Below are 27708 nucleotides of genomic sequence, written 5' to 3' on the forward strand. Positions count from 1 at the left end.
CCACTGTCTCCTGGGTCGAGCAGCTCGAGCTGGAGGCTCCGTCTAAACCTGCTAAATCCAACCGTATCTTCATAACTGTGTTATGAAGATACCAGAGGTGTAGTGTTGAAATAAATAAGACAGAAAGATGTTATGGATCAATGGGAACAGTGCTGAGGTGAACACCAGGTCACATTTCACCCCTAAATCAAGTGTTTATTATATACTAATATTTTTTGATGAAAAGGGGAGCTATAATGCCCCTTTTCACAAGATGTAATACAAGTCTCTGGTGTCCCCAGAATGTGTCTGTGAAGTTTCAGCTCAAAATACCCCACAGATCATTTATTATAGCTTGTCAAATTTGCCCCTATTTGGGTGTGAGCAAAAACACGCCGTTTCTGTGTGTGTCCCTTTAAATGCAAATGAGCTGCTGCTCCCGGCCCCCTTTCCAGAAGAGGGCGGAGCTTTAACGACTCGTGCTTCGGTTGCTCAACAACAACAAAGCTGGAGAATCTCACGCAGCCAAAATGAGGATTGTCAGTAACGGTGTTCAGCCTTACATTGTTCAAACCGGAGTCGACACTGATGGAGAGACTCAGGAAGAAGTTACAACTTTTAGAATGAAACTGGACGTTTCTGAATGGTTAGTGGATAAATTTATGTAGTTGCTGTGGAGTTGATTCAACTCATCGACTAGCATGTGTCGTCATGTTAATCTTTTGTGCAAATCCAGTGTTGAATTGACCCTCGTTTGTGAAGCAGTCCGGCGTAAAATGATGGCATGTCAACAACACTCTACTACAACAACAAAATTTTGGTCCTCCAATCCAAAATCCAAAATCAGATTCAAGTATTCCAGGGAACATTTGTAATGAGCTCTATATCTTTCCCACAATCCTGCCAATCCCACAAGGATCTACATCTCTCATCTTTTCTGAAGGGTCCGTGTGAATTGTAGTCACGTATCTGACTGTAATAGTTTCTGTGTAATATGGGTGTCAGAGCTCAGAGCGTTCGATTAAAACGGTGGCAGGGGATCGCACTCATTTCTGACGCACCATTTTGATGTTTCCAGATTGAAAAACTGCAGCAACCTGTAATGACTGTCATTTCAAACTTCAAACAGGAGCCGGGAAGCAATCCGACAACCTTTTTTCCCTTTCCACTGAGAGGGAAGATAAAAGGAAACAGGCAGACGAGAGGAATGAATTTCATGCTTTTCTGATCACAGTGTATTTCAGGTCTGTGTGTCAGCAGAGCTCGACACTCCACTTCTGTTCCGGAGGTACAATCCCATTCATTGTTTTCCAAAGAGACATTGATTTTTAACAATAATGTATAAAGCTTTCAAGAGTTTCTTCATATGATATATGCTTCTGTAGATCCAAAAGACACTACCCATAATTCTAAGCTGAAAGTGACCAATCAGAGTAGCTACTTTGGCCAAAAAGTTTGGCAGTTGCGCATATATACCCTTCCTAATATTGTGTTGGTCCCCTTTTGCTGCCCTGACCCGTCGAGGCATGGACTCCACTAGACCCCTGAAGGTGTGCTGTGGTATCTGACACCAAGATGTTAGCAGCAGATCCTTTTAATCCTGTAAGTTGTGAGGTGGAGCCTCCATGGATTGGACTTGTTTGTTCAGCACATCCCACAGATGCTGGATTGGATTGAGATCTGGGGAATTTGGAGGCCAAGTCAACACCTCAAACTCGTTGTTGTGCTCCTCAAACCATTCCTGAACCATTTTTGCTTTGTGGCAGGGCACATTATTCTGCTGAAAGAGGCCACAGCCACCAGGGAATACCATTTCCCTGAAAGGGTGTACATGGTCTGCAACAATGCTTAGGTAGGTGGTACGTGTCAAAGTAACATCCACATGGATGGCAGGACCCAAGGTTTCCCAGCAGAACATTGCCCAAAGCATCACACTGCCTCCGCCGGCTTGCCTTCTTCCCATAGTGCGTCCTGGTGCCATGTGTTCCCCAGGTAAGCGATGCACACACACCCGGCCATCCACGTGATGTAAAAGAAAACATGATTGATCAGACCAGGCCACCTTCTTCCATTGCTCCGTGGTCCAGTTCTGATGCTCACGTGTCCACTGTTGTCTCTTTCGGCGGTGGACAGGGGTCAGCATGGGCACCCTGACTGGTCTGCGTCTATACAGCCCCATACGCAACAAACTGCACTGTGTATTCTGACACCTTTCTATCAGAACCAGCATTAACTTCTTGAGCAATCTGAGCTACAGTAGCTCGTCTGTTGGATCAGACCACACAGGCCAGCCTTCGCTCCCCACGTGCATCAATGAGGCTTGGCCGCCCATGACCCTGTCGCCGGTTCACCACTGTTCCTTCCTTGGACCACTTTTGATAGATACTGACCACTGCAGACCGGAAACATCCCACAAGAGCTGCAGTTTTGTAGATGCTCTGACCCAGTCGTCTAGCCATCACAATTTGGCCCATGTCAAACTCACTCAAATCCTTACGCTTGCCCATTTTTCCTGCTTCTAACATCAACTTTGAGGACAAAATGTTCACTTGCTGCCTAATATATCCACCCACTAACAGGTGCCGTGATGAAGAGATAATCAGTGTTATTCACTTCACCTGTCAGTGCTCATAATGTTATACCTGATTGGTGTATTTTATTAATGACTATAAGTCAAAAGGTTTACTGTATATTTTATATATATATATCGTTTCTTAAATTTAATTTCCTTATTCATGAACACTAACAGTTATTGAAATGAATTGTGCTGAATAAAGACACTATATATATATATCCCTGGAGAAACTGAATGGGGAAAATACTGGAATCAAGACTGCAGAACAAGCCTGTGGGTTTTTAAAGTCTGTTATTTCAAATTTCTCCTCAGGCCAGAAATGGAGCTGCTGCTGCTGCTTCTTTTTTGATACCTGATGTTTTTACCAGAACACCCAGATCAGCTTTGAGTCTTAAGATGCCAACACTTATTTAAATCGTTCCACATAGGCAATGATGCAATTCAAACCCAAACTCACTCTCTTACAATTAAACTCTGTGTGACCTAGAGAAACTCTGAGGCTCTGAGAAAAACTGCAAATATATGATGCAATATTACCATATCAGAATATACAGTATCTGATGTTTGATATGGAATTCTGTGATTTTCATATTGAAACTGGGCCTTTTATTTATTTATTACTTTTTGTGCTTGTTATGCAGATGGTATCACAGGGAGGGACAGCATTTGATTGGATGAATATTTGTGTATTTCAGGATCAGTCCTCAACATCTTTTGTCTATTTTCGAGAAAGAGAAAAACTGAGTTTATCTGCTAAAAGGCCATTTAGTTACCTTTCCATATAGACATGAACTACAAGCCTCAAAACTACAGTTTTGATATGATTGGGTGTTTAAACTTTCATGCTCTCTGTGTATTGACCCATGTCTGCTGAAGTGGAAAGGTGCTGAATTGGAGCAGATGTATTCATGATGAACTCTGGGATCTTCCTGCAGGCCGACTGTTATTTAAGAAGTCCCCCTGTGGTGAAAATCAAGTTTTTAATGTTGTTTATATGTCTGTGTGGTGTTTTTAATATGCTTTAATAAAAACAACGTACAAATTCATAAGTCAGTACTACTGCTGGGTATTTTCTCTTTAAAACCACAGTGGAAAAAAAGACATCGCTAGTGTTTCTTACGTCACAAACTACCTTGTAACCAATCACATCAACTGCTTGCAGGCTTTAGCATATCATTAAAGGGTTAGTTCAAACAAAAATGAAAATAATGTCATTTATTACTCACCCTTATGTCGTTCCATACCCGTAAGACCTTCATTCATCTTCCGAACACAAATTAAGATATTGTTGATGAAATCCGATGGCTCAGTGAGGCCTGCGTTGAGAGCAAAGCCACTGAAACTCTCAAGATCCATAAAGGTACTAAAAACATATTTAAATCAGTTCATGTGAGTTCAGTGGTTCTATATTAATATTATAAAGCGACAAGAATACTTTTTGTGTGCCAAAAAAACAAAACGACTTTTCAACAATATCTATATGGGCCGATTTCAAAATGCTGCTTCACAGCTTTACGAATCGAATCAGCGAATCGGAGCGCCAAAGTCACGTGATTTCAGCAGTTTAGCCATTTGATAGGAGATCCGAATCACTGATTCAAAACAAAAGATTCATAAAGAAGCTTCATGAAGCAGTGTTTTGAAATCGGCCCATATATTGTTGAAAAGTCGTTATTTTGTATTTGGTTTTTTTTGGCGCACAAAAACTATTCTTGTCGCTTTCTAATATTAAGATTGAACCACTGAACTCACATGAACTGTTTTAAATACGTTTTTAGTTACGGACCTTGAGAGTTTGAATGTCTTTGCTCTCAATAAAGGCCTCACTGAGCCATTGAATTTCATCAAAAATATCTTAATTGTGTTCAGAAGATGAACGACGGTCTTACGGATGTAGAACGACATGAGGGTGAGTGATTAATGACATTATTTTCATTTTTGGGTGAACTAACCCTTTAAATATGCTGTGAAGTGGGGAAGCCAGAGAGAAGCCAGGTTATCCCACTGTATTTTTCTGTTGATATTAAAAATCGGGTAGATTTATCAATATAGCGGGTGTATGATGTATATCACGATGTTATGATAGACTTTCTCCACTGACGTTCTGAGTTGTTCAAAGCATTTCTAAAGATACTGATTTTTAAACTCTGAGATGGCAAACAGGTACACGGTGTGTGTAACATTAGCAACACATTATTAGCTGTTTGATAACAAGCAAAATGCTAATTGTATTAATTACAGTTATGTGTCCGACAACGACTTTGTAAAAAACGATACCATTGTCTAGCGTTTACCTCAGTAAGTTGACCGAGTGGATCTCTGAGCTCGTGCGAGTGAGTGGAGGTGGAGCTAATTAGCATAATCATAGATCTGAGTATACTGGGTGTAGACGAAGGCTGCGTCCGAAATCGGCATACTGTTGAGTAGGTACTACATTTGAATTTAAATTTACTTCATGACCGTTGAAAAAGTATGTTCTATATAGTACGAATGCGTGTAGTATGAATGAATTAGGACGTACTACATCTGCTATGTTTTTACTGCCACATGACCTACTAGTACTTCAGAATCTCGCCGGAAGTAGTAAGTCATCCGGGTACTTTTCGCCTACTATCGAATACTATGAATTCGGACATATCACTCTGTTCGTATACTGTTTTTTGCGTACTATATAGTAGAGTAGTATTCGATTTCAGACGCAGCGAAAGTCCCTTTCAAGTAAAGTCTGTTCACTCGGTGGCCATATTTGCAAGGCCTCCGGGCAGCTATTTCGGGCATCCAAGACCAAGGGCTCATTTATAAAGCGTGCATACGCACATATTTGATCTTAGAGTGTGCGTTCGCTTAAATCCACGCCAACGCTCATATTTATAAAAACGGTCTTTGACGTGGAAAAGTGCTTAGAGCCATGTCAGGTCTGAGCAGACGTACGCACTTTTCATTGTCAGATTACTGCAGGTTTTTGGAAATCTAAGCTATTCTTGCAGCTCGCTAAGGATTTGGACGATGATTTTTTATATGTAAATGACATTAATTAGGTGTTGTTTAAAACACGGAGAACTGAAACCATTCAGCTGCGCGCAAGTTCAAGATCATTTGCGATTTATAGATTTCACATCTGAAAGAGAGGCGTACGCTCGTTTTCTGTGTGTACGTTCATTCTATGAATCACACGTACGCACATCTGAGAAATGATCGTAAGATCAAATTTAGGACGGTTTCTGCGCAACATTTTATAAATGAGGCCCCAAGTCCTATTTATTTGAATGGGAGAATCCTGAAATCTCAAAAACTGCTTGCTGAATTCACAATTAAATAACATATTTCAAATCAGCAACAAAATCTGACATGAACTGTCCCATAAATGTTGTTTCTTATGCTCAAATAGCGTTAAAAAAGCGTATTTTTCAGGCTAGACCAGCCAATGCGCATGTGCATTCCTAAGCGCGAGTCTCAGGTTTCTATGGGAACCGAAACTTCTAACGGCAGCTGCAGTGACGCGATGACTTTATCAATCAGCGATTGGCTCTTTTACTTAGAAGGCGGGACGTATTCCGCCATTTTGCGCGTTGCAGTTTCTCCCATTCACAAGTAATAGGAGTGAACCGTCTTTCTGTAGTTACATTCGAGCTATTTTAACACATTAAGATTTTTTTTTTTTTTTCACAGGAAAAACCGTTTAAATATGTCATTTTGGTGACCAAAGATGAGTTTTAAGAGATAAAATTGACTACAGGGGGAATTCGGAGTTACCTGACATCCTACAGGTGCTGAGACGGGTCAAACCTTCCTCTGTCGTCCATCATATGAGACTTCAGACGCTTCCGATTCCGAAGATGAGTAATATTTTAGTAGTTTCATGCTGATGTTCGTCATTTTATACATTAATTTTATTTAATTAGGTATGAAATGGCAACATGACAAAAATATGGATCTCAGCACACCATGTTGAAGTTGATATATTTGATAGAAATATATGATGGCAAAACAACTGCGTCAGCAGGGACTTTTTAAAAGCATAATTCATCCAAAAATAACGCTTTTGTCATCATTTACTTGACCTCATGTTGTTCCAAACTTGTATGAGTGGTTCTGGTGGAGAGGAATATTTTCAGTAGACTTTCAGAATACTTTTATGGCTTTTTTTGTTGATTTTTGCTATAAATTATCCTGAAAACCTGAAAAATCAACTTCTGTATTGTAATTAACATCTTTGATTTCCACAGAAGAAAGAAAGAAAATAACATGAGGGTGAATATTATAAATGATGACAAATTTTGAGTGAACTAGTCCTTTAATAATCAAACCCAAAATGTCTGGCCTTCACATTCTGGTCAGCTGTCTGTGGGATAAACAGATGGTAAATATAATTGTATTTGAAATTTGCTTACATTAATTGAAGGGACAATTCTCCTGGTGTTAAAGTCAACATGAAACACTGTTTGCAACATATCTTACTTCCATTTTTCCATTGAAACCAAATGTTAAAATAAATAATGCATAGCATGATTTTATCCACTGGGAATTGATTGGATTGTAAAAATTGATTGTTTCATACAAGAATCAGGTGGTTGGAGGGGCTTAAAAATAATAGAGATTTGTAAAGGAAAGTTATTTAAGAGGCAGAGCACGTAATTACATTTTGATTAAAGGTTAAGAAGACAAACATTTGTTTTCTTTAGAAATAAATAAGACCTAAGACATAATAAGAGAGATGTGTTATGAGAATAGTTTCATGATGACTTTAAGTGCTCAAGGGGGAAATGTTCACCTGGACGTCCCTGATATATGATTTGAGATGATCAATATCCTTACAAAGGTTGTGAGAATATGAAAACATGCATTACCAGCAAGCATGAGAAGAACAGAGAAAAAAGGACGGCTTGTGCTTTTCAACGGATTGAGCTGCAGTCCTGAGTGGCATCTGTCAAAGTGATGATTGACAGCTGTCGCTCATTATTCATGGACAGTGAAAGGGTCATGGGTCGATCCACGCGCTCCGTTTAACGTCTCTGTGGCGGCGCCGATAACATTACTGTAAACATATTCATAATTTCCCAAAACTACCATCAGCCTTTTTCAATGAATAGTGCACATGTTCATTTTTGAAATGCTGAGTAAATATTATCTAAATATAAAGGAATAGTCCACCCAAAAACAAAAATGCTCTTATTATTTACTCACCCTCAAACAGGGTTATTATCATTAACTAAAACTAAAACCATACAAAAAATTGTACTGGATTGTACATTACTTGAAATAAAATAAACATTAACTGTAATAAAATATAGACTACATTTCTAATTTTCATTAGTAGCCAACTTCATAAGTAGCCAAATAAAATAACTAAAATCAAAACTGAAATAAAATGAGAAAAACAAAATTACTTAAACTTTAAAATTATAGCAGGACAATATATATATATATATGTGTGTGTGTGTGTGTGTGTACTATTTATAACTATACTTATAAATAAAATAAAATGAAATAAAAACTATAGTAGTATACCAATAATACTAAAATAACACAGATTATAACCCATATGCTCTTATTTTTACTGTAGAACAATAAATTGTTGTTGTATGCCTGAAGATTCTTCTTTAATTCTCCTTTTGTGTTCCACAGAAAATAAAATGACATTATTCATAGTTTTCACATGACGTCACACCCTTACCTTGCAATAACACTTATCTGGAGGGCAAAACAAGGCTTTTCTCTGCTGCCCAGGTTTGTAGTAAGTACTAATATAGTAAGACAGTGATATTAAAAGATCAAATCAATATACAGCTTATTAATGATGCATACTATTGTACAGGCAAGCAGATGAATCCAGAATATAAACGCAATGCGCAGTTTCTCATCCGTTTTTCAATAGAAAACCATTATAAAGAAAAGCTTTACCAATTAGCGCATTGCGTTCATATTCCGCATTCAAAAAAATGAATTGTTGGATTTACTTAAAAAAGCAGCATCAAGTGGTTCCACACAACTATATTGAGTAATTTGTACAAATAACAATTTAGTTGTGTGAACAAAAGAAATTCAAGTATAGCTGACAAAATTTATCATTTGAATTTGTTAGTTACTGTGCAGTTTACTCAATGTTTAAGTTTTGTTGACTTAATTTACCTTATTAAATGAACTATTTTCCCTAGTCCCTTGCAAAGCATGCTGGGAACTAAGGATCCACTGCCCAGTTCAACATTAATTTGTGCGTTTCACTCAGCAATGTTAAGTTGATTGAACAAAGCTGACAAAACTCATTTTTAGTAGAACAAACTCGGTTAAATTAAGTTCATGTACTTACATGAGTTTTTTAAGTAATGTGAACAAGGATGGTTTGAGTGAAACTAAATCTGCTCACCTTTATCTAGTATGCATCATCAGTAAGATGTATACTGAATTTGATCTTTTAATATCATCGTTTTAGTACATTAAGGCACTTTAAGTGTTTTTCACTTTAAATACTGCAGCAGTTGCTGTATGATGATCACAACAACTGCCCATAACTTGCATTTTGTTCACTTATTTTTGTTTATCTTCTTTTTGAGGTGATCTAAATAGTCGTGGCTTGAAACAGATCTGGTTCTATGGGTGTCTCCGCGCCAGTCACATGACTGAAAACTATGAATGCGTCTTCGGAGGGTCATGAGGGTGAGTAAAGAATGACAGAATGTCCATTTTTGGGTGAACTGTCGCTTTAAATTCTGCTCTCTGGAATTAAAAACCCATATTGTTCATTATCAGCATCTATTAAAGTCATGGATAATCCAATCCGACAGTTCCAACGCTGTGCTTATCGTCTATCTGTGCTGAAAGGCGTTTCAAGTGTCCCATCGTAAGGCCTCCAGTGGACGCGCGTGTCCTCAGACGGTGGTAACTCTCATCACCACTTCTCTAGGTTTGGTGGTATTCGTGCTGATGTGACTCGGCGGGCTCCGTGGCTCATGTGGCCGAAGATGGCTCAATAAATTCAGAAGGTTGTACGGACAGTGTTGGTCAGGCAAAGCCGGGCCGTCAGCGTGAGCGTCAGTGCCTGTAGGGTCCTGCGCGGCCGCTGTGGTGTTTGTCGTGCCGTCGGCCGTGTCGAGCGCTGGCGTACCAGCAGCAGCCATGAGTGACGACGGTGAAGGAGAGACGTCCACTCCCACCGTCTCCCTCTGGTGGAGGAGTGTACGCGTCAATTCCTCGCTGTTCTTCAGCTCCTCGCTGTCTCTCTTTTTGTCGTAATTTAAAACTTTCCATTGCTGATTGACGGCCTGCCAGCGATGGAAGATGCGGAAGACGGACGGGCCCTCATGGACGATTAGAGCTGTTGAGAGATTGATTCGGGTTATGTTTCAGCAATGTTTTAATAATTCTGATTCAATGACTGAACAACGAAGTTTAAAGGGTCACATCATAAAATCCCAGCAGAAAAGCTCGCCGATAAATTGTTATTAAAGCAGCTACTTTCGCAAACCACTATAATTTGAACACAAAAACACGACGAGAGGATATGCGAGCATGCAGTGGACAAAAACTCTGACATGGTGAGTGGAATCTAATTTGAACATGTCTGATTGGCTATTGCATTCAAGAAATCAACAGATATGTTTGTGTTTTGCTCAACGCTGCAAAACACGTTGTAAATAGAAACCTTTGATGCTCTCAAGAGCGCATACACCAAATCTGTTTTGCCAATATGCTATTATTACGGAGAAAACTGGTCCTAGACCAGCAGTTATAGCGAGTTCTTCCCTCTAAAAGCAATCAGAAGCAGCAGCAGTCAGTGATAAATTGAGTGAGAAAATTCCACGCTAGTCTCTCGAGTCAAAGACTAAGCCTTGCCCAGCCTTACATGTTAACAGATACAACTTTTGATCTTAAAAATGTATTAGTAAATGCTGAGTTCACAAACAGGTCCACTTTAGACATTCTGCTAACTATAAGTAACTTTGCAACTACATGTCAACTAACATCATTAGAGTATTAGTAGATGGTTAGGTTTGGGTTAGTAGAATAAGTTGACAAGTAGTTACTTCTAGTCAGTAGAAAGTCTGTTGAGAGAGAATCAAAATAAAGTGTTAGCTGATATTAAGAAGACAGTCTACTAATACTCTAATGACTGCTAGTTGACAAAAGTGAGTTGCAAACAAAGTGGACTATGGAAATGAAGAAGCCTTTACCAACATTAAAAACGATCAAAACGTATGAGGTGACGTTTTAAGAAAGTCGAACAGTAGATCCCTGGAAATGCACATCATTGCATTTGAGACCTGTGGTAATTGAGTGAAAAAACCCACGGAGCAGTTTAGCAGGTCTAAAATCAAAAACACAAACTATATACTAGTTCATGATGAATAAAGCCAAAGATCTAATCCTTTATGCTTAGTGATTCAGAAAGCTGAATGATTCTTGAAGGAAATATATACACACTAATTATGAATCTGTGCTATATAATCATTATTAGAGGAATTTAAAATAAGATTAACATACACCAAAAGTTCAAAAGTTTGGGGTCCGTAAGATTAATATTTTTTTTTTGTAAGAAGGCATTTATTTGATCAAAAATACAGTAAAAACAGTAAAATTGTGAAAAATTATTACAATTTCAAACAGCTGTTTTCAATGTGAATATATAGTGAACTGTAATTTATTCCTGTGATCAAAGCTGAATTTTCAGCATCATTACTCCAGTCTTCAGTGTCACATGATCCTTCAGAAATCATTCTAATATGATGATTTGCTGCTCAAGAAACATTTATGATTATTATCAATTTTGAAAACAGTTGCGCTGCTTCAGATTTTTGTGGAAACATTTTTTTTTCAGGATCCTTTAATCAATACGAAGATAACAGGAAGAACAGCATCAGTTTGAAATATAAATCTTTTGTAACATTATAAATGCCTTTACTGTCACTTTTGATCACATCCTTGCTGAATAAACGTTCCTATGTTTTTTTTAAATTGTAGACCCCAAACTTTGGAAAGGTATACCTTTATATATGTGAGAGAGAATAAAATGCCTTAATTGTTTGGAAATCTGATCAAATAAATCAAGAGAGAGATGTTAAAATGATGTTACTTGAGTTGCATTGTGGGATACATTATTCTTTACAGTGTGCTTTATTATATACTGCACAGTTAGTTTAATGAAGTAAGTGATCTGAGTATTGTTCGCATACTGTGCCCAGTAATGATGGCAGAATGAACACAGCTCATGTATTATTTCATACTAATGACTCCTAAATCTAAGGATCCAGGCAGATGCACCGGGAATCTAGTGTTCTGTTTGAAGAGACACTAAGCCAAAATCCTGGAGTTTCTCTGTGATTCATGCCTGTTTCCATCTAAGTTTAAAGTGGAGGTGATATTAATGGAGGCAGACGGCTGTGTCTGGCCCTGTTCCTCATTATCTGAAACTCTCTTTCTCTCCATGTGTTTATCCAGGGTCATCTGACTCTTGGAGATGTTTGTGTCCTCACATGTTCTCTGCAGAAGCTTGATGACTCCTCCTGGCTGCTTTACTATGTCTACATTCACACTGGCAGTTTTTGGGATTGACAACCACATTTACTTACAGTTGTGAGTCTTGAAATGTCCTGTTCAAACAACAGCTTACAGTAGCGTCTCGAATACTGTCAGTATATACAGTCCCAGTATATCAAGATTTTTCTGCTTTTAAACACACATACTGTCTGTGGAGTTCTTTTAAGAGCTTGTATTAAAATTCTCCTTCATCTTTTCATATAAATATATTCATTATACTAAGAAAACTCTAACTTTCAGAATGCAAAAACTTGTCCCCAGTGAAAAAAGAGTTGAACTAAACTGCATAACAACTTATCATATCGTTCTTTATTTAAACCAAACTAAGATAACCCTAACTTGACCCCAAGCAGAACCGTACATACCGATACAGACGACGTCCATGAAGCCGTACATCCCGTAACAGATCTGAAAGAGCAGGTCTTGCCGTTGCCATTTGGCCGAAGGGCTGAGAGACGACCACACCAGCCACGAGATACTGGCGATGAGGAAGAGGGAGCCCAAGATGGCCGCCGCTATCTGGACCTTCTCTATGACGGTGAGGGAAATCGCTTGCCACTTCATTAAAAGACAAAGACAGAGAGAAAGCAGTGTTTCCAATATTAATATTAATAAGAAATGTTTCTTGAGCAGAAAATCATCATATTAGAATGATTTCTGAAGGATCATGTGACACTGAAGACTGGAGTAATGATGCTGAAAATTCAGCTTTGATCACAGGAATAAATTACAGTTTACTATATGTTCAGATAGAAATCAGTTACTTTAAACTGTAAAAATATTTCACTATTTTACTGTATTTTTGATTAAATAAATGCAGCTTTGGTGAGCAGACTTCTTTCAAAAAACATTTTAAAAATCTTACCGACCCCAAACTTTTGAACATTATTGGAGGGGACTTTCCTCAAAAGTAAAATAATTATTAATAGAATAATTAAGAATCATTACTGTTCCTATCCCAAATTAAATTCAGGCCTGATTTTGTAAACAATCAGTAGTGGTTTTGTGAAGTTGCATCATTTTCTGTGTTGTACCTGCAGCGGGTTCTTGGTGCTGATGGCGATCACCTGATACTTGTAGTAACAGAGTTCACAGGTCCACGAGCCTCTCTCACTGATCCACTTGATGAGACACGGCTGATGAGTGCTGCGAACGGACCCGCTGCAGCGACATGGGCTCAGCAGCTCGCCCTGACACACACACACACACACACACACACACACACAGAGATAAACACATGAGCTGTGACATTCCAATTAATCAGGATGAGGAGACATGGGACACTCAGTAAACATGCTAGTAATTGAACATCCAGAGGAGAGAATGAAGGAATAATAACCCTGTAAAATCTGGCATATAAAATAATTGTCTGAAAAATATATATATTTTTAAAAATGAAACACTTTTAGACAATCTTGCATATGATGCAAAAGTTTGCATGTGTGTTTTTTGTTGAGTATGATATTTGATGCATCAGACTTTTATGGCTCATACACTTTTTCAGAGTTATTTTTCCAGTCTTTGGGTAGTTTTTGTGTAACTCAGATCCTGGGTCAGGCGTAACAACCCAGTATTTGGGTCGTTTTTTTTGTTATACAGATCCTGGGTCAGACTAGCAACCCAGTGTTTGGGTAGTTTTTGTGTAACTCAGATCCTGGGTCAGGCGTAACAACCCAGTATTTGGGTCGTTTTTTTTGTTATACAGATCCTGGGTCAGACGTAACAACCCAGTGTTTGGGTAGTTTTTGTGTAACTCAGATCCTGGGTCAGACGTAACAACCCAGTGTTTGGGTAGTTTTTGTGTTACCCAGCTCCTGGGTCAGACGTAACAACCCAGTGTTTGGGTAGTTTTTGTGTTACCCAGCTCCTGGGTCAGACGTAACCACCCAGTGTTTGGGTCGTTTTTGTGTTACTCAGATCCTGGGTCAGACGTAACCACCCAGTATTTGGGTCGTTTTTGTGTTACCCAGATCCTGGGTCAGACTAGCAACCCAGTGTTTGGGTAGATTTTGTGTTACCCAGCTCCTGGGTCAGGCGTAACAACCCAGTGTTTGGGTCGTTTTTGTGTTACCCAGATCCTGGGTCAGACTAGCAACCCAGTGTTTGGGTAGTTTTTGTGTTACTCAGATCCTGGGTCAGGCGTAACAACCCAGTGTTTGGGTAGTTTTTGTGTAACTCAGATCCTGGGTCAGACGTAACAACCCAGTGTTTGGGTAGTTTTTGTGTTACCCAGCTCCTGGGTCAGACGTAACAACCCAGTGTTTGGGTAGTTTTTGTGTTACTCAGATCCTGGGTCAGACGTAACCACCCAGTGTTTGGGTCGTTTTTGTGTTACTCAGATCCTGGGTCAGACGTAACCACCCAGTATTTGGGTCGTTTTTGTGTTACCCAGATCCTGGGTCAGACTAGCAACCCAGTGTTTGGGTAGTTTTTGTGTTACTCAGATCCTGGGTCAGGCGTAACAACCCAGTGTTTGGGTAGTTTTTGTGTTACCCAGATCCTGGGTCAGACTAGCAACCCAGTGTTTGGGTAGTTTTTGTGTTACCCAGCTCCTGGGTCAGATGTAACAACCCAGTGTTTGGGTCGTTTTTGTGTTACTCAGATCCTGGGTCAGACGTAACCACCCAGTATTTGGGTCGTTTTTGTGTTACCCAGATCCTGGGTCAGACTAGCAACCCAGTGTTTGGGTAGATTTTGTGTTACCCAGCTCCTGGGTCAGGCGTAACAACCCAGTGTTTGGGTCGTTTTTGTGTTACCCAGATCCTGGGTCAGACTAGCAACCCAGTGTTTGGGTAGTTTTTGTGTTACCCAGATCCTGGGTCAGACGTAACAACCCAGTGTTTGGGTAGTTTTTGTGTAACTCAGATCCTGGGTCAGACGTAACCACCCAGTATTTGGGTCGTTTTTGTGTTACCCAGATCCTGGGTCAGACTAGCAACCCAGTGTTTGGGTAGTTTTTGTGTTACCCAGCTCCTGGGTCAGGCGTAACAACCCAGTGTTTGGGTAGTTTTTGTGTTACCCAGATCCTGGGTCAGACTAGCAACCCAGTGTTTGGGTAGTTTTTGTGTTACCCAGCTCCTGGGTCAGATGTAACAACCCAGTGTTTGGGTCGTTTTTGTGTTACTCAGATCCTGGGTCAGACTAGCAACCCAGTGTTTGGGTAGTTTTTGTGTTACCCAGATCCTGGGTCAGACTAGCAACCCAGTGTTTGGGTAGTTTTTGTGTTACTCAGATCCTGGGTCAGACGTAACAACCCAGTGTTTGGGTAGTTTTTGTGTTACTCAGATCCTGGGTCAGACTAGCAACCCAGTGTTTGGGTAGATTTTGTGTTACCCAGCTCCTGGGTCAGGCGTAACAACCCAGTGTTTGGGTCGTTTTTGTGTTACCCAGATCCTGGGTCAGACTAGCAACCCAGTGTTTGGGTAGTTTTTGTGTTACCCAGATCCTGGGTCAGGCGTAACAACCCAGTGTTTGGGTAGTTTTTGTGTAACTCAGATCCTGGGTCAGACGTAACAACCCAGTTTTTTCGGGTAGTTTTGTGTTACCCAGCTCCTGGGTCAGACGTAACAACCCAGTGTTTGGGTAGTTTTTGTGTTACTCAGATCCTGGGTCAGACGCAACCACCCAGTGTTTGGGTCGTTTTTGTGTTACTCAGATCCTGGGTCAGACGTAACCACCCAGTATTTGGGTCGTTTTTGTGTTACCCAGATCCTGGGTCAGACTAGCAACCCAGTGTTTGGGTAGTTTTTGTGTTACCCAGCTCCTGGGTCAGGCGTAACAACCCAGTGTTTGGGTAGTTTTTGTGTTACCCAGATCCTGGGTCAGACTAGCAACCCAGTGTTTGGGTAGTTTTTGTGTTACCCAGCTCCTGGGTCAGATGTAACAACCCAGTGTTTGGGTAGTTTTTGTGTAACTCAGATCCTGGGTCAGGCGTAACAACCCAGTATTTGGGTCGTTTTTTTTGTTATACAGATCCTGGGTCAGACTAGCAACCCAGTGTTTGGGTAGTTTTTGTGTTACCCAGATCCTGGGTCAGACGTAACAACCCAGTGTTTGGGTAGTTTTTGTGTTACCCAGATCCTGGGTCAGACGTAACAACCCAGTATTTGGGTAGTTTTTGTGTTACCCAGCTCCTGGGTCAGACGTAACAACCCAGTGTTTGGGTCGTTTTTGTGTTACTCAGATCCTGGGTCAGACGTAACCACCCAGTATTTGGGTCGTTTTTGTGTTACCCAGATCCTGGGTCAGACTAGCAACCCAGTGTTTGGGTAGATTTTGTGTTACCCAGCTCCTGGGTCAGGCGTAACAACCCAGTGTTTGGGTCGTTTTTGTGTTACCCAGATCCTGGGTCAGACTAGCAACCCAGTGTTTGGGTAGTTTTTGTGTTACCCAGATCCTGGGTCAGGCGTAACAACCCAGTGTTTGGGTAGTTTTTGTGTAACTCAGATCCTGGGTCAGACGTAACAACCCAGTGTTTGGGTAGTTTTTGTGTTACCCAGCTCCTGGGTCAGACGTAACAACCCAGTGTTTGGGTAGTTTTTGTGTTACTCAGATCCTGGGTCAGACGTAACCACCCAGTGTTTGGGTCGTTTTTGTGTTACTCAGATCCTGGGTCAGACGTAACCACCCAGTATTTGGGTCGTTTTTGTGTTACCCAGATCCTGGGTCAGACTAGCAACCCAGTGTTTGGGTAGTTTTTGTGTTACCCAGCTCCTGGGTCAGGTGTAACAACCCAGTGTTTGGGTCGTTTTTGTGTTACTCAGATCCTGGGTCAGACTAGCAACCCAGTGTTTGGGTAGATTTTGTGTTACCCAGCTCCTGGGTCAGGCGTAACAACCCAGTGTTTGGGTAGATTTTGTGTTACCCAGCTTCTGGGTCAGACATAACAACCCAGTGTTTGGGTCGTTTTTGTGTTACTCAGATCCTGGGTCAGACGTAACAACCCAGTGTTTGGGTCGTTTTTGTGTTACCCAGATTCCAGATTACTTCTAATATTTGTTAAACAAGCTTAAATATAGGCCATATGTATTATAAACAATATAAAATATGCTATACTATAAAATATGATAAAAAATAAAGGAATTGTCACACAAACCAGTGGTTGTGTGGAGTATTTAAAAAAAGTTTAGAGGCCTTAGAAATTCACATATCGAAAACAATACAGTAGGTTTTATAGGGTTAATTAATTGTGGTGTTGATGTTTTTTCTTTTAGTTTGCTATAAACATGTTTTTAAAAAGCCTTTTTATCTGCACCTTTTCAACACCCAGCACTTTTTATCTTCTATTTGTTTTATCTCGGTTTTTAGAACCTGCATTTGACAGTTCAGGCATAATGAAAAATGAAGAAGTGTGTGTTGACAATTTCAGAACAAATCATTTATCTTCCTCATGCACTGGATGAATTTTTAAAGGAAAAAAAAGAGACCTAAAGCCTAACTTTCATTCGAAGTGACTTTTTAACTACACTACACACGGTAAACTGCTGGTTACTGGATCAACAAAAGCTCTGAGAAAAACTAAGGAACAGATTGACTGTGGTGTTCATGCTGTGTTTGGATATTTAAAGGAATAGTGCACCAAAAATGAGAGACTGTGAGATTCTCCAGGTGAAAGTCTGTTGAATTAGTTTGCAGAACACATACAACACACTGATTTATTTCACCTGCAAAAGGTATCTAATACATCCTTTAAAGGGGACCTATAATGCCCCTTTCACAAGATGTAATATAAGTCTCTGGTGTCTCCAGAATGTGCCTGTGAAGTTTCAGCTCAAAATACCCCACAGATCATTTATTATAGCTTGTCAAATTTGCCACTATTTGGGTGTGAGCAAAAACACACCGTTTTTGTGTGTGTCCCTTTAAATGCAAATGAGCTGCTGCTCCCGGCCCCCTTTCCAGAAGAGGGCGGAGCTTTAATAGCTCACGCTTCGGTTGCTCAACAACAACAAAGCTGGAGAATCTCACGCACACAAAATGAGGATTGTCAGTAACGGTGTTCAGCCTTACATTGTTCAAACCGGAGTCGACACTGATGGAGAGACTCAGGAAGAAGTTACAACTTTTAGAATGAAACTGGACGTTTCTGAATGGTTAGTGGATAAATTTATGCAGTTTCTGTGGAGTTGATTCAACTCATCCACTAGCATGTGCCGTCATGTTAATCTTTTGTGCAAAACCAGTGTTGAATTGATCCTCATTTGTGAAGCAGTCCGGCGTGGCAACAACACTGTACTACAACAACTCTTCCTCTTCTCTAAAGCAGCCCAACATGGCCTCACCCCCTTTGTTGTGTGTTCTCGGGGGCGGGGTTTATGTTGATGTCATTAACCTAGGAAGAAGCTTGTTGTAGTCCCTACCAGTCATTTGTTGTTGTCGTTAAACAGAGATTTCTTTAAAAGAAAATATCTCCCTTTGCATTGAACTTTAAGCGTCGTAACTTTGCAGATGTTGTTTATGCTCAAACAGCAACATTATACACTAACTAAAGTTAAAAAAGTGAAGTCATAATCAACCAAAACCTTCAAAAATGGTCTATTTTACACAACATTTATGTGTGCTGTCTGTATTCATGCTTATTAGAGTATTGTGGCATTAGTTTAGCAACATGCATTGAAAGAAATTGGTGAAGGATGTGCTTTGAAACAGTTCAACAAACAGTTTCACAAAGAAACAGCAAGTAACATGGAATCAAAAACAAAATTTTGATGTAGATAGTATTTTCTTGTATAATGTACAACAGTAGTCTTTGTTTTATTTACAATGTTGCAGTATACTACCAGCAATCCAATTTAGACTGGTTTAATCTGGTTTTTCTCAGTAGGCAGCTCACTGTGGACGAGAGCCTCTAGTGTGTCGATTGTAGTATTTTTACTACGGGATGGTTATGTGTGTGTCATATTCCGCTCTACTGCACGTACAGGACAGCGTTAAACGAATGCGGATGGATGTAGACGTCCTGACTGTCGTGTCTGTGAAGCGTAACTGAGGAGCAGACACAAGAACAGGTGTGGCGCAGTGTGAGCGCTCACCTTCCAGCAAACGCGCGAGCACTAACGCTTGCATCACACTGAGAGACATCGACACTCGCACACACAATGTGCTGCCTTGTTTCTCTCTGCAGAAGATGAGTGTATAAACAGAGCTTGAGTTAAATGTTTCAGAACCCGTTTCTCGTGTCAGAACCCAAAATCAGACCAGATAAACTGATGCATTCATGCTTAGGAGTTTGCTCATTCAAATGAGGGTCAATTCAATGCTGGATTTGCACAAAAGATTAACATGATGGCACATGCTAGTCGATGAGTTGAATCAACTCCACAGCAACTACATAAATTTATCCACTAACCATTCAGAAACATCCAGTTTCATTCTAAAAGTTGTAACTTCTTCCTGAGTCTCTCCATCAGTGTCGACTCCGGTTTGAACAATGTAAGGCTGAACACCGTTACTGACAATCCTCATTTTGGCTGCGTGAGATTCTCCAGCTTTGTTGTTGTTGAGCAACTGAAGCACGAGCTGTTAAAGCTCCGCCCTCTTCTGGAAAGGGGGCTGGGAGCAGCAGCTCATTTGCATTTAAAGGGACACACACAAATAGAGGCAAATTTGACAAGCTATTATTAAATGATCTATGGGGTATTTTGAGCTGAAACTTTCTGGGGACACCAGAGACTTTTAATTATCAGTCAACTTTGTTTCTCCTAAAATTCTTTAAAAAAAAATGCAAATAGACACAAAGGATTTTTCATTGCAGACAAATCTGAACACAGTTTGAGACATCTTTGAGATCTCTAGAGGAGTAATGTGAGATTTTTTCCTCAGGAGGAACATCTGAGAAACAGGAAACTCAATGTACATTTAATCTCATTGCTGTCTAGGAGAAATGGTTGAGATATTAAAGAGATCTTGTTTGTGCTTATTATTTCCTCTGTGTCATCCTGCGCTCTCAAAAGGATATTTTATTGCTCATCGGTTGGTCTTTCATAGCTCAAAAATCTTAAGTTTAATAAAAGTATTAACTTTATCTCAGATATTTCTCAAAGTTGTGTGGAAAAATAAAGGTAGCAGACTTTGGTGTCTTGTCAAATCTAAACACAGACATTGTTGAGATCTCTAGAGGAGTAACATGTGAGTTTTCTGTCTTTTTCCCCAGGAGAAACATCAGAGAAGACCTAAAATTCTCCATTAATCTCTTTACCGTCTGAAAGTAAAGAGATCTCATTCGTGTTTCTTTCTGCCAAAGAGTCGAGCTCTCCGTAAAAGCCGCCTCGAGCTCAACTTAACGCGAGTATTACATAAGCACGACCCCGATGCTCCTTCAGCCAAAAGGAGCGCTACCTCCGTCACAGCGTCGAGAGGAAATAGAAAGGGAGTGTTGGTACAGACACAGGCCTGTCTGCAGATGGACTTAGTGGGAGCGAGTTGGCCGGACAGTATGAGGAGAGCAGGAACAGCCAATGGGAGGAGGACGGCACAGGAGGAGACGGGGAGAGCGTCCAAACCTGCAGCCTAATCCACCTCCGTGTTCTCAGGGCAGCGAGTGAGCAGCACAAATCAGACGGCCATTACAACTGTGACAATCTGTTTCACTTACTCCACCGAGAGCTGAATGCCGTTCATTTTGCTCCTGTTCTAATTCACTACAGGTAGAGACAACCAAACTTATAATACATGTGTGTAATCAATGTGAACTGAAGCAAACTGACTAGTCACCATGAAATCAAATAGACAATTCTTGTTTTTAAAGGAATATTGCAGTATGGTTTATTTGTGCATATCATTTCTTCTTTTTTTAAATTCATGTGCCTCGTTATCTTGAATTAGAATAACTTCCTCTCCCTCTTGCAGCGACATCTCTTGTCTGATGACGAGTGCGAGGCAACCTGTCATTCACATGAGATCCACCAATAGCAAACCACAACCATCCAATCAATTCCCCAAGACAAAATCAAGCCCCGCCCTACATTTGTTCTTGTTTGAGAAGCGTTTCACTCGGATATATGGCACAATAGGGAAGAAAAGACGATCACAACTTAAGATTCATGCCGACTTTAAGTTCAGTCAACAGCATTTGTGGCATAATGTTGATTAAAATCATTTTAACTTGTCCCTCATTTTCTTTTAAAAAAAGCCAAAGTTGAGTGAATACACGTGAGCACGTGTGTGTGTGAGTTTGTGTGTGTGTGTGCGTGTGTGTGAGTGCATGTTGAGTGTGTGTGTGTTTTAAGAAAAGGGGGATGAGTCTAAATTATTTTTTGTAGCAAACATTATGCTATAACTTTATAATTGCATTTAGCAGATTAGAGCCGGGCAATAATGTAGTATGTATATAATGTATGTAAACAATCATGTAATCGAGATTTACTAAATAGTATATGTTACTTTACGTAAGTGTATGTATGTGAATAAAATTGGATGTACTATATATCTATATATAGTTTAATTCTTTCATTAAAGAAGGGTTGAACTTATTAGAGAGTTGCTGTAGAGCATTTAAAAACGGTCACTTATAATGTTCCGTTTGAATTATGCAGTTTTAGACCGTATAAAAATCTGCAGAATGCATTTAAACATGGTCAGACGTGTTAAACAGAGCAGAGAGTAGCTAAAAGCGTGATCAAATAAGAATTAAAAATGGCACATCGTATCAAAAAAGGTTTTACAGCTCTAATGCATTCCTGTGCCATTCAGCTTGAAGGGTGTGAAAAAGCGTGTCACGGGTAGTTTGCAGCACACAAAGTACCTTAGTCAGATTGTAACTCCCCTGTAAAACTGTGTCAGTCATGTGCTGCTCTGAATTATGAATAAGTATGACTCAGAAATAAATAAACATCTGAGACGTTGCAGGGTGGAGGGAGACTCGAGGGGGATTCTCATAGCCAGACTTCAAGGACAGAGAGAAAGCGTGTCACTGATTGACACTCTTTAAATTAAATTAGCTGGCATGATTAAGAAACGGCCACTCCTGTCAGCAATGTGAAGCGCTTTAGGGTGTTTGATACATCTAACATTAAATTAACCTAACCGAATTTGCATTAAAAGAGATATATTGGCATATTTTAAAAGTATTTAAAAACTATATAAAATTAGTAAAATTTAAGTAAATTTGAAAAAAAATATCAGATCGAAGATGATTTAAGAGCTCTTTATTTTTTATTGCCAACATTGAAGACACCTGATGATAACAAGCAGAATCACTGAAGGAAAGAGAAACACAAGAACTACAACTGACTTTAGCCAGCCACTGCCTTAGAGGAAATCAACTGAAAAGACATTAAATCTCTCTTATTACTTACCAGATGGACTTTATTTCTGTCATTCATCTGCAGTTCTTTTTGAGAATTAACAGAGGTTTTGATGTTGATTTTATTGAAAATGTTTGATCACTATTATGGTGATCAGTGTTTCCTTTAGTTGGGCAGTTTTACTCATTGCTTTTTATGTCAGTTTGTGGTTTTTGTACCAGTGTTTGTTAAAGCACATAATTTGTTGTGAGGGAAACCATTAACAGAAATGATCAGATGAAAAAGTTTTAATTATAAAGAAAATAATTGACTAATCTCACAACTGATCAAAACATTAATAATTTTCATTTTTAAATTCACTGTAGGATTTTTTTTTAAATACACAGACATACAGAATATGAATCTCAACAATGGTGACATACTTCATGCCACAATGCATGCTGGGAGTCATGAGTTTTATACTATGGTGGCTCCCAGAATGCATTGTGGCATGAAGCATTTCACCATTGTTGAGATTCATATGCTGATTCTGTATGTCTGTGTGTATCTTAAAAAATCCTACAATGTATTTAAAAATCAAAATTCAGAATGTCTGATCTGTGCCAACAAAATAATATTGGTGAAAAACTTTATCATCTGATCTCCTTTGTTTATGGTTTTCTTTGCAACAAATTATGTGCTTTAGCAAACACCATTACAAAAACCACAAACTGACATAAAAAGCATTAGTCAAACTGCCCAACTAAAGGAAACACTGATCACCATAATGGTAAAACATTTTTTAATAAAACATCAACATCTAAACCTCTGTTAATTCTCAAAAAGAACTGTAGAAGAATGACAGAAATAAAGCCAGTCTGGTTTATAATAAGAGAGTTTAATGTCTTTTGATTTCATATAAGGCGGAAGCTGAAGTCAGTTGTGTTAATTAATAATGTTGCTTGTAATCTGTTGCCACAATTTTATTGAGTAGATATAGCGTATTAGTTTTTAGTGAGTGTGTGTGTGTGTGTGTGTATATATATATATATATATATATATATATACACACACACAAATTTACCTATTTTACTCAACATAAACCTTTTGTGTGCAACCTTGTTTCTGCAGGATTTTCATCTACTACAAAACATGAAACATTCCTCATTAAAATTGTCATGATGAGAAGACATATTCATTTTCATTTTTGTTCATCAAACTCAAGATTTACTGTAAGTTTTTGTTCTTTAATTTACGAGAAATATGCATTTATCCATTAAAATAAATTGACTGTATTTAGACGTGCCCCAAATTGATAAGTTTGCAAAAACTGCAAACCTCATACAGAACAGTCTCATATTACCTCTTGAGGCTGATAAACATTTTCTGAAGGTTAAGCTCATCCTTGCATTAATCATTTGTACTCTATTCACAGAAAGTCCCAAATGCAGTATAAGTGTGTGCAGTCATCCATACGGAAATATCCATATCAGACCTACTTTTCAGATTAATGGTAAGTAGGCCATTTTAGTAAATGTGTCAGTCTGATTCCTTATTTGGTTCCATGTGAATTAAAACATCAGGATTAGACGTGATTTAATGTCCTGAGTTCATGGTAGCTAAATGAGCTGATAAGCAAGCACCAAGCAAAAATAATGTGCTGAAAACCACTCAGAACATCTTGTGGCAACAAACTTTTGCAAGCACCACATGCATTGCATAGAAAGAAATTGTAAAAAAAAGTAGCTTGCCGTACGGTCTAGACCAGATTAAATCCATTTCTGGTTTTCATGAAATAAAAGGAAACCTCTAAGTATAGCAACAAAGAAACCTGAACTAATAATATTGTGCTTAAATATGTGTGTGTCCTTTGCACTTATTCTTATTACAGCCATCTAAGGTCCTTTGAAAGCCCTGGCGCTCTGGTTTACAAACCACTTCCACTTTTCAGCAACATTCCCGCTGCTCTAAAGAGGCGAAATGAATTGAATCTGTCGTAAATAACAAAATATATGCCAGGAAAGGGGCTGCCTTTGACTCTTAATGATGCACGAATGTACCGCACAACAAAAGGCGGCACATAAGCGCAGCCTTAAGCCGTTCTGAAATAGCAATTTCCATCACTGGCTCGCTGGAGGGACGTTGAGTATTTGGGCCTCCATTCAGTGTGATGTGAATGTAATGTGGCTGACCTGTGTTATTGTGAATGTAGAGAGCCGGCCTCCACAGGATTACTGCATGCTAAATAATGCGTCCTTATCCGGTGTGGACATAAAGGCATCTGTGCTGGGCATTTGTCTTTATGCTGCTTTTGAAGCTGTTTATTCCATGAATTGACTTGTATTTTCATTTCACTCTAAAAAATGCTAGGGTTAAAAACAACCCAAGTTGGGTTAAATATGGACAAATCTATCGACTGAGTTGTTTTGACTCAGCAGTTGGGTTAAATGTTTGACCAACCTGCTGGGTAGTTTTATTTAACTCAACTATTGATTAAAAATTACTATATGGCTGTGTCTTAAGATTAAAAATCAGACAAGAGGCAACAGTAATAATCAAAAGGTGAACATTTATTAATAAGCAATTTAATAAATGTTTATTGTTTAATTATTATTAAAGCAAATTGCATACAGCCTGGAAAAAAATGATGTTTGCACAATTTGGCATGTTTCATTGCGTTATCACAAATAAAAATATAGCTGCGAGCAGCAAGCGGGGTTCAAACACTTTAAGGCCTTTAGGCACATGCATAAAAAGGTATTATGTTTTATTTAGCAAGTCTGTAAATCGATCATAGATGGAAAAGACCATTTACAGCCAATACAGGAGAAGTGCCTATACAAGGAATTCCGCTCTCTTTTGACGTCATACAGGCCATACTCGAAAAAAACTCTCCAAAACCCGAAGTAGTGTATTTGGCACAGAAATACTCCGTCATACGTCCAACTCGTGTTTTGAAACTTTGGCCATGTTTAGCATGAGAATGCAACTCTTTAACAGTGTAAATAAGAATGCATGAAATAGCATTACACCCCCCCTTTAAAGCTTTTTAACAGTTATCGAGGTTGAGCCAAAAACCTAGGACTAGTTCGCCAAAGTTGGTTTTTGAAATAATCTCCAATATTTAACGAACGATTCGATGGACAGCAGCGGTCCTAGAGGCAAAGTTGCTCAGAATGAATGAGGAGTTCCACCATGTGGTACAAATGTCGTGGGCGTGTGCAAAAAATCACCTGATACACGATCCTTTATGCACGTGAAAAATGCGAAGGCCCCCCTGGTGGCTAATTTCTTTCAAGTTTCTCACAGGCCTTTAGGGCCGTGAGTCAAACAGGCCCAGCAAGTTTCGTTCCGATCGTCCTCTGTTAACCTTGTCTGATAGCTACTCAGACTTCATTGGCCGATGGAGGACATATTTTTTTAGATACATCAGTGTCCTCAAACACAATCATGGCACCTTGGACAAAGACACTCCATGCCAATTTTCAAGTCAATTGGACAAACGGTGAAGTAGTTATAGCCATTTTCATTTTTTTTTTCCTGTTATAGTGCCACCAAGTGGCCAGTCACTGCATCATTTTTCACGCAACAACAGAACGAGCTCTTACACACGTGTTCCAAGTTTGGTGAAAATATATCATACTGTTCATGAGTTATAGCCATTTTAGTAAAAGTGGCACCGCCCCCTTTGAACATTTTGGTGGCCCTTAGGGACCATGAATCAAAATTTCAACTTTTTTTTGATAATTATTGCCAATCAGACTCCAGAGAATCTTGCTGCACTGGTTTGGTTCTGATCAAAAACCTAGGACTAGTTTGCAAAAGTAGGTTTTTCAAAAAATTCAAAATATCCGAACATTTCGACGAGATCAATAAGCAAACTTTTCACCACTGTAGTGCCCCTGTTAGGCCGATCGGGGCGAGTCTTGGCGAAGTTGTAGACCGTGTGAGTACTACTAGCCCTCAAAGTTTCTGGTCTCTACAACGTACGGTTTGGTCTGCCCGATTACTTTGAGGCGAGAATGCTGATCCTTGGAAATTTTAACAATTACAATAGGGTTTCAGAGCTACGCATTTGAACCGCTAACAATCGACTCCAAGCACATCTACGCAATATGCTTACAAAATATTTAATAAATGTTTGGTAATAAATGTTTTTAATAAATGTAATATTCAAAGGGTGAAGATGTAAATTTTCCTATGCTTTACATCACTTTTGGACACTACTGTTTGTAGCTGTCATTTTTCACGTACTGTAACCTTTGTGTTGTTGCAAATGAAGCAGAAACACTCCTGCATGTTTTTCTGCCTTTCAAACACAGCTTAACTCTTCCAGGGCTTCCTCATAAATCTCTCCATCTGCTAAAACAGCAGTACGGATGCTGAAGTTGAGGCTCTGTGAGTGTTGATGTGTGTGAGCACACGTACTGTAATACTACAGGGATCTCCACAGCAGATTGATTCTGTGACTGTACGTCTCTCTCTTCTCAATCTGTGTCTCTGCAGGTCTACAAAGCCGAGGTGAAAACAGCAGAGAAGCTCCACTGCTTAGTGAGCGTCACAGATGAAAGAAATCTTCTGGGTTCAACACAAGTTACAAGTTTAAAAAAGCAAAAATCACGGTTACAGTAAGGCATAGAGCCAGTGTTCCCGAGGGTTTTATAAAAGCAGAATTGTGAAGCTTGTGTTTTTGTTAAAGCACTTGCATTAATTATTCAGTAAAAACTGTTTTTACTTTGACATATCAAGTGTATGCATTGTTCTTTTTGAGATGGGACTACTTTTCTAGGTGCATGAACTTACTGTTACTGCTGCTGTTCGATGCTGAAACTACATCAAAAACAAGCAAAGATGGCAGCAGCAGGTTGCACACTTCTGAGGGCTCATGCACCGGCCAAGAAACTGCCATTGAGATGCATGAGAAACAGATCGCTCTCTTCAGGTATTAGAGACCTCATTGGTTTGCTAAATGTAAACAGTCTCTACACTGAAGAAAAAAAATGGTGTAGGATTTCCTTCCTTACAATAAGGTCCTATGACCTATTAGTTAAAGGTACACTATGTAAATTTTGGCCCTTTAGCATTTTGTGAAAGAACATCGTTTTGGTTGTGCTTCAGCTCTGCGTGACTGTGGATAATGCTTTACAATAAACTCTGCTAGAGAGCAACATGTGACAATTTATCTGTTCAATTAAGTACCTTACTCACCTGTTGAGTAATAAAAACACCATCTCCGCGTCGCTTTTACAACATTTCAAATCCCTCAGTTCTCGCCATCTCCGACAAGCCAAGCTAATGTTGGTTCTTGTTTTATTACGAGCTCTGTCACATTCTCTTTTTGCCAGCAGACTCTCCTCTGTTTGGCGGAGGATTTAGCTGCTCCATGTCAACCTTTCTCAC

General features: G+C 39.4%; 1 protein-coding gene and 1 long non-coding RNA gene across 2 annotated transcripts in view; one reads left to right on the top strand and one right to left on the bottom strand.

The window, feature by feature from the left end:
* Positions 1 to 6426: 6426 nt before the first annotated feature.
* marchf4b (membrane associated ring-CH-type finger 4b) overlaps positions 6427 to 27708 on the bottom strand; it is a 29773-nt gene continuing 8491 nt past the window's right edge. The window contains exons 2-4 of the mRNA XM_051905244.1: positions 13120 to 13275; positions 12451 to 12643; positions 6427 to 9866 (exon numbers count right to left, since the gene is read on the bottom strand). Of these exons, the coding sequence (XP_051761204.1) occupies positions 9421 to 9866; positions 12451 to 12643; positions 13120 to 13275 (795 nt within the window). The 3' untranslated portion in view covers positions 6427 to 9420. The remainder of the gene's footprint in view (positions 9867 to 12450; positions 12644 to 13119; positions 13276 to 27708) is intronic.
* Positions 19731 to 27048, top strand: LOC127518497 (uncharacterized). Its single transcript, XR_007931579.1, has 4 exons — positions 19731 to 20730; positions 23440 to 23540; positions 23744 to 23821; positions 26815 to 27048. It is a non-coding gene; the product is annotated as an uncharacterized LOC127518497 (long non-coding RNA).

This window comes from Ctenopharyngodon idella, chromosome 9 (genome assembly GCF_019924925.1).
Source record: "Ctenopharyngodon idella isolate HZGC_01 chromosome 9, HZGC01, whole genome shotgun sequence".
NCBI lineage: Eukaryota > Metazoa > Chordata > Actinopteri > Cypriniformes > Xenocyprididae > Ctenopharyngodon > Ctenopharyngodon idella.